The following is an 11595-nucleotide window of genomic DNA, read 5'->3' on the forward strand; positions in this document are numbered from 1 at the left end:
TGCAGAGCCTCCTCATCCTGGGATGCAGAGCCTCCTCACCCTGGGATGCAGAGCCTCCTCATCCTGGGGTGCAGAGCCTCCTCACCCTGGGATGCAGAGCCTCCTCACCCTGGGGTGCAGAGCCCGCCCAGCGCTCCCACAGCAGCCGGGCCGGGCCGTGCCGGGCAGGCCGAGGCCGCGGGGTGCCGGCAGAGCTGCCCGCCCTGAGCAGCTCTGTCCCGGCAGGAGCATTTCCCAGGGGGAGAGGCTTTTCCCGGGAGGAGGAATTCCCTGGCAGCGGCTTCCCCGCGGCAGAGGGCAGCAGCAGGCTGGGCACGGGCACCCGGCACTGCCGCGGGCTTGGCGGGGCTGTGAGGCACGGGATGGGCACCCCCGGATGTGGATTTGGATTCCCAAATCTCGGATGATTTGTGGCAGGGGGATAATTCAGCGCCTGAAGTAGAACAGGGCTTGAGCTTCCCTTTCCTTTCCCTTCCCTTTTTCCCCCCAATTTTTCCTCTTTTCCACCCCTGCATGCCAACAGGATGGGGTTGAGCTCTTCCCAAGCCCATCCCATGCTCCCGGCTCTCCATGATTCCCAGGAAAGGCGCTGGCGCGGCGTTTTCCTGCTGGTTGATGGTGTTTTATCCCCCAGGGACACGCGGGGAAGCGCAAGGACAAGGACACGGACATGGGATACGGGCGGATTCAGGATTGGAAGGATTTCTCCCTGGAGTTTTGCCGGGAAAACAAACCTGGAATTAACAGGTAATTTTTCCATATTTCCACCTGCCTTTAACTAAAATAATCCCAAATTACCGCCTCCCAGCCCAGCCTTTGCTCCAACTTCCAGAAGACTCCGGAACGGCGACTTTATAGCCCAAAACTCCATAAAACCAGAGCTGGAATTACCTCGTTCTCCTGGGGAAACAATTCCAGGTTTTATCTGTGGATATTAAAAGGGGATGATTGTTCCGTGTAGTTAAATATTTTCCTTTTTTTTGTTGTTTTTTATATATGTAATTTAATCTTTATGGATCCGGACAATGCTGGCAGCCTCCCGGGGATGAGAGAAGGGATTGGGAGAAGGATTTTGGGGGAATTTGGGACTGTGATAAGGAGCTGGAGACCTTCCTGGCTTTCCTCATCCTGGCAGGAGAAAAAGAGATGGGGAGATGATTTGGGGGAGAATTTGGGATAAGGACCTGGGGATCTTCCCAGCTCGGCAGGAAAAAGGGGGTGAGGAGAAGGATTTGGGGGGAATTTGGGACTGTGATAAGGAGCTGGAGACCATTCCCAGCTCGGCAGGAAAAGGGTGATCGGGAGAAGGATTTTGGGAGGAATTTGGGACTGCACTAAGGACCTGGAGACCTTCCCAGCTCTTCCCATCATGGCAGGAAAAAAGGGATGGGGAGAAGGATTTGGGGCTGTGATAAGATGCTGGAGACCCTTCCCATCGTGGCAGGAAAAAGAGGATTGGGAGAAGGATTTTGGGAGGAATTTGGGGCTGCGATAAGGACCTGGAGACCTTCCCAGCTCTCCCCATCAGAAAAGAGCCGGGATAGAGTTTTAGGAATGGGAAGGACCCTGGCGTGGCTGCATCCCACTCCCGGTGCCGTGGCACGGCTCCAATCCCAGGTAATTGGATTTACAGGGAGCGCTGTATCCAATTACAGCGCCCTAATTAACGGCCCGCAGTTACAAGTGCGCCGTGCCTCGATGGCAGCAATTAGGATTAATTTTTCCAGGATCCACAGGCAGCCGCTGATTTCAGGATCCGCGGGAGCGGAATGCGGGTAATGGAGCTGGCAGGAGGAGCAGGAGGCACCTCCGGGGTGATGGATGGGCACAACCCTGGGATTTGAGGGTCCTTCTGGCTCCTCCCTGGGATAAGGAGGATGTGGAATTGCTGGAGCAAATCCAGAGAAAGGCCTGGAGATGCTCTGGGAGATGGAGCTGCTCTGGAGCCAGGCTGGGAGAGGTGGGAATGTTCGCCTGGAGAAGGGAAGGATCCAGGGAGAGCTCAGAGCCTAAAGGGGCTCCAGGAGAGCTGGAGAGGGATTTGGGATAAGGGATGGAGGGACAGGGAATGGCTTCCCACTGCCAGAGGGCAGGGATGGATGGAATATTGGGGAGGAATTCCTCCCTGGGAGGGTGAGGAGGGGCTGGGATGGAATTCCCAGAGAAGCTGTGGCTGCCCCTGGATCCCTGGAAGTGTCCCAGGCCAGCTTGGAGCAGCCTGGGATAGTGGAAAGTGTCCCTGCCCGTGGAATGAGACGCTCTTTAAGTTCCCTTCCAACCCAAACCATTCCATGACTCCATGGTTCTATGACGAAGCTCTGGAATTCCTAGAGATTCCCTGGGATATTCCCTGGGATATTCCCATGCATGGACACACCAGATTTGGGGATGAGGAGCAACATCCCCTGTGTGGCACATCCCATTTTCCACGCGGCTCCAGTCCCTCTCCAGCATTTCCTATCCCTGGAGGTGTTGATTCCTCAATCCCTCCCTGCTGGATCCAGCCGCTGCCGAGCCATTCCTGGAAAAGCCTGAGGGATCACCAGCTGGGAATTGCTTTATTCCATGACAATCCTTGGCTGGGAAAGCTGCTGCAGCTCCAGGTGTCTGCCCTGCAGCAGCGCTGGGATTCATCCCCTTTTCCCTCCTCAGGAAAAAAAATCAAGTCCCAAAGTGAAAAGAGCCTAAGGAATCTCCATCACTCCATTAATCCCTGGGATTTTCCTGTATCCCAGAGCTCGTGGCAGCACCCAAGGGGCAGCCAGACCTCCAGGCTTCCTTGCCAGGCTTCATCCCAGGATTTCTGGCCCTGGAAAAGCAGTGGGATCATTTCTCCTCATTGCTCTGTTTGCCGTTCCTCATTATGATGTTCCCAAGCATCCGCCAGTTCCCGGCTTGGGACATTAATCCAGCACAAGCCAGAGGCTTATCCAAACAGGGAATCTTCCTCGGTGATTTCAAACTAAACTTGATAAATCCTTCATCAAAGAAAAAGGGTTTTCATCTCCGAAGGGTCCGCGGAGGAGCTGAGCAGGGATAACAGCTCCGGAGCTGCACATCTTCATTTGCTCCCGGATTTTCCCCGGGAGCTCCATGTTTGCTCTTGTTCCCGCTGGATTTTTTCCTGCTGGTGGAGAAATCCCGGCTTGGGGACCATTCCCAAGGCCGTGCTCTTGGCTTTGGTGTCCCACATGAGCCGGGATATGGTGCTGGATCTTAGGGATTTGTGGGATGCACCAAGAGGGAAGCGCTGATGGGCAGGGGGGACCTTCCCTCCACCTGTGTCCAGGGAAACCCTTTGGTTGTCCCTTCCTGGGATCATCCCAGTGGCTTTTTGCGGGATAAGTGGGGACATCTGCCCATGTCCCTGTCAGTCCCTTCGTGCCCACCCTGAGCCCTCTATTCCCGGATTTGGCAGTGGCAGGATGTGGCAGTGGGACCCAGTTTGGTGCCAGGGACATTCCTTGGGGTGCTCTCAGCTGCATCCCCCCCGATGCTCAGCTCCTTCCCAGGAATCGGGAAGCTCCAAACGGATCCCTGGGAGCCGCATCTCCGGCCTCTCCATCTTTTTATTCCGAGCCCTCTCTGCTTCCTCTCCCTCTCTGAGCCCCCTCAGCTCCTCCGATGCTCGCGCAGGGCTTTGATCTCCGGAAAGCCCCTTCCCTTCTCCAAACCCTCTGGAATGCTCGGAGGAGCCTCATTAAAATAGATGAGGCTCCTTTTGATCGCCACGGTGCTCCCAGGACCTTTCGCGGTGCCGGGCTTCAAGCGCGGCCGCTTCCCTTTCATCCCTGCTCCCAGCTCGCCAGCCTGGAAACCCAGAGCTGCTCCTCACCTTCCCGGGAAAAGCTGGGGGATCCCAGTCCTTGGGGAGCCCGCGGGGATGGGGCGGGAGCGCGATGAATCCCTGGAAGCTCAGCAGGGATTTAGGGAGGTGGAAAAGCCGGAGGGATTCGGGGAAGCTTGGCAAGGACACACAGAGACGGTGCTGGAACTCTGGGGAAAACGGGAAAGGGAAAAAGGTGGAGATAAAAACGATCCTGGAGACAAAAAGGGAAAGGGTTGGGAAGCGAAGAGGAGGCAGCCAAGGGCAGCTGCACCCCTGGGCAAAGCTCGTCGGGTCTTTGGAGCGACGTGTCTGGCTTGGATAAACCGGGAATAATTAATGAATCCTGTCCCTTCCCATCCCTGCATCAGGATCTGGGCGCTCCCTGCTCCGAGCGGGGCTGCGGGACTGGGATGGGAATTGGGATGGGAACTGGGGAGATGGGGTGTGAGGGTGCAGGGAATGGGATGGGGAATGCAGGATACAGGGAATGGGGATGTGGGATTACAGGGATATGGGGAATCAGGACTGCAGGACAGGCGTGCAGGCTGCAAGGATTTGGGGACACAGGGATTTGGGGACACAGGGATGCAGAGAGTGGGGATGTGGGATACAGGACTCAGGGGTGGCAGGCTGCCAGGATATGGGGTTACAGGGATTCAGGGAATACGGGATGCAGGCTGCAAGGATATGGGAGCACAGGGGTGCAGGACACAGGCGTTTGGGGATACAGGGAATAGGGATGTGGGATGCAGGGTATGGAGGCATTCCAGGAGAATCCCCCAAGGGAAGTGTCCCCGCTTCGGACCTGCCCCTCCTGCTGAGAGGGGACACGAAGGTGGCACCCGGGGCAGCCAGCGGGGCCACAGGGGACCTTGGGGACACTGAGGGCCCCGCGTGGCTCCCGGCCTTTCCAGCTCCATCCCCCCGGGAGCCAGCCCGGCCCGCGGAGGCAGCAGCACTCCCTGAGCAAATACTGGCCCAGGCTGTTAAAATGAGGCGAATCCTGCTAATTAGGGCTAATTAACGGCCGGGTGGGCAGCACCTCTCGCGTCCCACCGGCAGGGCACACCCAGAGCCGGCACCGTGGGCAGGTCCCCAAACCCCGGTGGCACTGTGACACCGAGGATCACAGAGCGTCACCGAGGACGGCACCGCATCCCCGAGGATGTTCCTGTGCCATCGGGAATCCCGGCGCGGCACCAGGGATTGCTCTGTGCCACCAAGGAGGGCACCGTGGCGCCGAGGATGGCGCTGGGCACCACACCCCGCTGAGGATGGCACCGTGCCACCGAGGGGCACACCGTGCCACCAAGGTTGGCACTGGCTCACCGAGGATCATGCCATGCCACCAGACATGTCACACGGCCCCCCTGTCCCACCACGGCCCTTGTCCCCACCAGGGTCCTGTGGTCCCTTGTCCCACCATGGTTCCCTCATCCCACCTAGTCCCTTGTCCCATCTTTGTCCCTCTATCCCACCACGGTCCCTTGTCCTATCATGGTCCTTTGTCCCACCAGGGTCCCTCTGTCCCACCAGGGTCCCCTGTGTCCCACCACGGGCTCCTCATCCCATCGTTGTCCTTCTGTCCCACCAGATTCCCTTGTCCCATCTTTGTCCCTCCATTCCACCACAGCCCCTTGTCCCACCACTGCTCCTGCATCCCACCACGGTCCCTCTGTCCCATCATTTTCCCTCTGTCCCACCATGGTCCCCTGTGTCCCACCACGGCCCCCTCATCCCATCATTGTCCTTCTGTCCCACCATTGTCCCTCCATCCCACCACGGTCCCTCTGTCCCAGCACGGTCCTGCCTGGCAGGGCCCGCGCTGAGCCCTTAATAAGCCGTGATTCACACCCTGTGCTTAATTAGCGATTCCGTTAACGGTTTGTAATTCAGGCACGACCCTGATTGCATCCGAGCGCTGCTTTATTTCTTCTCCGCCGCTCGCATTCTGAGCACTAATTACGCCTCTTTGGATGCTAATTGCTTCCCAGCCCTCTGCCGCTGTCTTTCCTGAGCAACATTTATTTTTCATGCGTCCGTGTGTTTAAACTGAGAAAAGCCGGGAGGGAGGTGGGAGGAGGGAGCGGCGTCGGTCCAAGGCTCCTCCGGGATCAGACGTGCCGGGAAAGGTGAGCTGGGAAGTGCGAGCGGGGAGGAGTGGGCGTGGGAAAGAGCCGGGATGCCTCCTCTTCCTCCTCTTCCTCCTCTTCCTCCATCCTCTGCTCCAAACCCCTCTGTGCCCCCTCAGGATGGGGGTCCCGAGGCCGGCCGGGATTCACCGAGGTCCAGCTCCTTTGGGACATTCCAGACCGGGTGGAAACCGGGTTCAGGCCGGGCTCGGGATGGAGCCCTGGGGGAATCAGGACGGGGCGCTGGAATAGGAATGAAGCCGGGGGGGGTTCAAATTGTGGTGTGGATTAGGGATGAAGCCCTGGGGGATCAAGACGGGGCCCTGGATGAAGGGATGGAACCTGGGGAACTCAGTCTGGGGAGCTGGATTTGGGATGACCCCCCGGGGGGGGCCCGCCGGGAATCAGGTTGTGATGCAGGAATAGGAATGATGCCTTGGAGAGCTCAGCCTGGGGTGCTGGATTAGGAATGAAAGCTGGGGGACTCAAATTATGGTGCAGGATTAGGGATGAAGCCTGGGGGGGATCAGGATGGGGCCCTGAATTTGGGGATGAAGCCTGGGGGAGATCAGGATGGGGCGCTGGAATAGGAATGAAGCCTGGGGAACTCAAATTGTGGTGCAGGATTAGGGATGAAGCCTGGGGGGGATCAGGATGGGGCGCTGGAATAGGAATGAAGCCGGGGGGGGGTTCAAATTGTGGTGCAGGATTAGGGATGAAGCCCTGGGGGGGATCAGGATGGGGCCCTGGATTCAGGGTGAAGCCCTGGGGGGGGGAATCAGGTTGTGATTCAGGAATAGGAACGAAGCCCTGGAGAGCTCACTCTGGGGCCCTGGATTCGGGATGAAGCCCTGGAGACTCAGGTTGTGCTGTTGGGTTAGGGATGAAGCCCTGGGGGGGTTCACATTTGGGGTCTGGGAAGCCCTGGGAGCTCAGGCTGGGGCAGGCAGGAGATGCCCACGGCATCCCCGGGGCCGCGGGGACAGCGCGGGGCAGTGTCACCCCCTCCGGTGGCCTTCCCGGGGTCCCTTTTGGGATCGCCCCTCCTGTCCCTGCTCACGGCATGTCCAGGAGCCACCCGAGCCCGCGGAAGAGCCTCTCCTGCTTTGTTCCAGCTGGGAAAAATCCCGGCCCCGCAGCCCCGCGGGTATCCCGGGCAGAGGCAGGGTCGCCTTGGATGGCCCTCGCTAATGAGTGGCTCATTAACAGCGGTTTAATTAGCTCAGTGACGGGGCCGTGGTGGTGAAGAGGCGTCAGCGCCGAGCGCCACCGACAGCCAGAGCCGGCAGTGTCACCTCCCTGTCCCCTGCTGTGCCAGGCTGGCCCTGTCCCGCTCCGTGCCTCAGTTTCCCCACCCCGAGCAGAACACGGGAACGCATCCCGGTGGCAGGGCCAGCTCCGGGATGTTCCAGGGATATTCCAGGGGGGATGAGGATTATGGACATGCGGGATGGTGGCGGTGACCACCCAAGGTCACACCGTGGGGGTTCTGGTGCTCCTGGCTGCCCCCAGCGTCCCAGGAAGGCGGGAAGAGAAGGGGAGATATCCATGTTTTCCTGCCTTTTCCAGCACTTTCTGCAGCTGGCACGGCACGGGAGGATCAGGGTCGCCGGTGCCAGGCCTGGAGGAGCTGATTCCCGGGCCAAGCCCGTTGGAATTTGCATTTTGCCTGGTGTTCCATGAATAGTTAATGGAGAAAACCCACAGAAGGGTCCCGCCGCAGCATGGAAAGCATTCCATGAATATTCATCTGCCGGGAAGCCGCGGCCAGAGACAGCTTTGAGTGACAGCTGTCAATCACTCAGCCCCGGGCATCCTTGCGGGGAGGCCGCGCCTGGCACGGGGGGTTTGGGGGGGGGCCCATTGAGGGGTGCAGGAGGTGGCACCAACATTCCAACCCCGGGATTTGGGAGCTCCGACGGGTGGGGGAGACCCCATGGATCCAGGAGAGGCTGGAGCCAGGCTGCGGAGGGTTAAACCGCGGGATGAGAGGTGGGAGGTGGGAGCCGCATCCTCCTGATTAGCGCCTGCATTGCGGCCCATTAATGCACAGCGTTATCGAGCCGTCCTTTCCCGGCGATGCTCCCGACAAATCCACCCCCTTTCCCAGCTTTTCCCGGACCGAGTTTGGGCTCATCCCGCCGTGTTTGGGCTGTGGTAGAGGCTGCGAGTGCACCTGCGAGCCTCACGCTGCTCTCCATTGACGCAATCGTGTTTATTCCTTTCAAATATTTGGCAGCGGCCGAGCGGGAGCCGAGGAATGCGAAATCCCATTTGCATCGGATTCCTGCGGAATGGCCCCGCCACCCCGGCAGGCGCCGGCCAATTAAAGATCCATCAGGAGCAAGGAAAACAAACTCATGGATCCCTCACGCTCCGTGTTAAAAGTTAATGACAGAGCCGGCACCTGCGGCGGGAGAGGGGAGTTGAGAGCGGCGCTCGGAGGAACGCAGGGAACGCGGGGTGGGAGCAATTAACAACCGGGAAAAGATGAAGGGAAGCGATTAGGAGGGGGCTGAGTGCGGGCACGTGTGAGGGAGGCGCGCCAGAGGTGCCGCGGCCTGGAATCGTGGAATGGTTTGGGTTGGGAGAGCCATAAAGCTCATCCCGTTCCATCCCTGCCACGGGCAGGGACACCTTTCCCAATCCCAGGCTGCTCCAGCCTGGCCTTGGACATTTCCAGGGATGGAGCAGCCCCAGCTTCTCTGGGAAATCCATCCCGGCCCCTCCCCGCCCTCACAGGGAAGGATTTCATCTCAATATCCCATTTATCCCGCCCTAAAAGGCAGTGGGAAGCCATTCCCATTTGTCCTGGCACTCCAGGCCCTTCTCCAAGTCTGTATCCATTTCTTGGAGCTCCTTCAGGTCCTGGAAGGTCACAAGTAGGTCATTCTGAAGCTTTCCCTCTCCAGCTGAACATTCCCAACTCTCCCAGCCTTTCCCACAGCTGCCCCATCACTCTGGACTCCCCTTGGTGCCCACCTCGCTCCAGCAGCTCCGTGTCCTTTCCAAACCCGGATCCAGCCCTGCAGGGAGGCTTTTCCCACCTTTCTGGGAGTTCCTGGGGTGCTTTTCCCGCCTTTCTGGGAGTTCCTGGGATGCTTTCCCCACCTTTCTGGGAGTTCCTGGGATGCTTTCCCCACCTTTCTGGGAGTTCCTGGGGTGCTTTTCCCACCTTTCTGGGAGTTCCTGGGATGCTTTCCTGGCTCCCCAGCCCAGACCTTGCAGGGTTTGGGGTCAATCCTGACCCTTCCCCTTGGCTCCAGGGTGTCCGGCCGCGCTCTGTTCCCATTCCCAGCTGGAATAACCCCCCCAGCCCCACTCGGGAGTGACTCCAGCAGCTCCAGCTCCTCAGCACCGCTCCCTCCCCCCCTCCATCGATCGGATTTATTAAGCCATTAAATGATTTTGCTGTTTCAGAGCTCGCTCGATAAACGCCGAAGCCGCGACAGGAACGACCTTTCCCGTGGGCGGCTCCCAGGGAACAAAACCTGCAGCGCCTGGATCACCCTGGAGCTGCTCCCTCTCCTTCCTTTGGGATGTTTTCCATGGAAAAACGGGCGGCCAGGGCTGGTTTGGCAGCGCCGGGTTGGCTCCTGGCTGCTGAGCGAGTGCTGGGATCAGGGGGATGCTCCCAGCCCTGGGGCAGGGTTGGGGTTTTCCCACCCTGGGGGGTGACGGAGTGAAAATTCCTGGGTTTTCCAGGCTTGGAAAATGACATAAAACTGGGAGAAAAGGAGCTGATTGTTCTGTATTAAAACAGGGGCAAGAGGAGGAGGAGGAAGAAGAAGAGGAAGAGGAGGGGAGCCTCGTGTTTGCACCACGCCCCATTCCGGAGTCTGGATCCCAATTTCCCGGCGTTTTGCCCCATTCCGGAGTCTGGATCCCAATTTTCCAGATTTTTTCCCCATTCTGGAGTCTGGATCCCAATTTCCCGGCATTTTGTCCCATTCTGGCGTCTGGATCCCAATTTTTACAGAATTTTGCCCTATTCTGGAGTCTGGAACCCCAATTTCCCGGCGTTTTGCCCCATTCCGGAGTCTGCATCCCTCCACATCCCAGCCTGGCCGCACCCCCAGGGACACTGAGGGAAGGCACCTCCTTCATTTTGGGGACAACACTGAGGTTTTACGGGATCTGCTGCGGATTTTGGTATCAAACCCACCCTGGAGCCCCATCAAAAGGGGGATATTTTTTTTTTTTGGAGGGGGATTTGTAAATCCACGAGCTAAATCCATGCTGGGAGAGGAGATGGGAGAGATCCCAGAAGTCGGATTTTCCAGCGGCTCTTTTGAACCGCGGGCTTTTTTTTTTTTTTTGGGTCGTTACTCTCTTTTTCATCATCATTATTATTATTTTGAAATTGGGTCTGTCACAACCCAAAAGGGAGAGCTGATATCTCGGAATATGCAGCAGAAAAGTTTCCTCGCCGGCTTTAAACGGGAAAAAAAGTGAAATGTTTTAAGTGTTACAATGGAATATTATTAGAAGGGCACCGGCAGGACGGGAACTCGCTGCTGGCACAGCAATGAAAGGAGAATAAAATCCAGCCCTGAAAGCTCAAAGCCAAACGGTCGCTTCCAATCCCTGACTTTTATTTTATTATATTATTTTTTTTCCATTAGATATATTTTTGGAAAGGCGAAAAAAAAAAATCAAAAATATTCATTTCAGAGCACGGTTTTTGATCCCGGCAGATTCCTAAAACCTCCCCTGATTTGCCAGCAGAAAATTGAATATTGGTTAAAAGAAACTCGAGATGCTCCAGCTCCACCCCCACCCCGTGCCAGGCTGGGGAGGGAGGAGGGGGGATCAAATAATTAATAAACTTAATGAGCAGAGCAACAGCGCTGATAAAACGGGAAAATCTCCCACCCTTCACGGCTGGGATCGGAATTCCTGGGTCTCGCCACCACTTCCAGCCCTTGGAAAGCTTTTTTAGCTCCCCGAGGCCATCGCGTCATTAGCAGCTAATTGATTTTTCTCCCAACATCTTGGCGATGGAGCGGGGCCGCATCCTGGTTTTGCAGCCGGACAGACGGACTGACCGCAGAGCTGAGCCTTGTTCCCGCTTTTCCCTCTTTTCCCGTTTTTCCAGACCCCTCCCAGACTGGAATATTTTCAATATTTCCCCCCTTTTTTTTAAATTTCACCATCGCTGCCTGCAGGGGATGATCCACGAGGAGTTGGAGCGGGCTTGGCTTTTGGTCTGGAAAAGGGAATTAGGGCTCGGCAGGGAAAACCTGGATCTCCAGAGCCTGATCCTAAATTTTGGAGCCACTCGGGGATGCCCCAAGCCCGGGCACCCCGGCACGAGTCCAGCGGCGGATCCCGGGATCTCCAGGAAACCGGGATTCCTGCCAGGAAAGCCGGCGGGAGGGGAGAGATAAATTAGAATTAGTTTTAATAAAACGGGGCTCGTTTTTAATCAAGGCCGGAGCGATTTTTCTCCGGCCTCTTCGCGCGGAGAGGATTTTCCCTGAAAAATGGGCGAGTTTTCATCTCTCGCCGCCTGCAAATTAATTCCTGCCTGACAGCCGTGGTGCTTAATGGAGATAATAACAATTATTCCTGCCCCAGACAGCTCCTCCGTCCTGCGGGGCCGCGCCTTTCATTTTTCTCCCTGGATTATCC

At 57.5% G+C, this 11595-nt stretch overlaps 1 protein-coding gene across 3 annotated transcripts in view; it reads left to right on the forward strand.

Annotated features, from left to right (window-relative positions):
• LOC121658524 overlaps positions 1-11389 on the forward strand; it is a 27595-nt gene extending 16206 nt beyond the window's left edge. Inside the window, exons 3-4 of one of the 3 annotated variants that reach the window (XR_006013991.1) lie at positions 635-747; positions 8201-11389. Coding sequence is in view for 1 of the 3 variants with exons in the window: in XM_042015555.1 (XP_041871489.1) it covers positions 635-747; positions 9725-10416 (805 nt within the window). In the remaining 2 variants the exon portion in view is untranslated. Of the gene's footprint in view, positions 1-634; positions 961-8200 lie in introns of those variants that run through there. The other 2 variants (XM_042015555.1, XR_006013990.1) reach the window with 2 other exon arrangements.
• Positions 11390-11595: the final 206 nt, after the last annotated feature.

The sequence above is a fragment of the Corvus kubaryi genome, unplaced genomic scaffold (assembly GCF_017639235.1).
Source record: "Corvus kubaryi isolate FWS band 111438036 unplaced genomic scaffold, C.kubaryi_AGA036_p1.0 split3-37304, whole genome shotgun sequence".
Classification (NCBI taxonomy): Eukaryota; Metazoa; Chordata; class Aves; order Passeriformes; family Corvidae; genus Corvus; species Corvus kubaryi.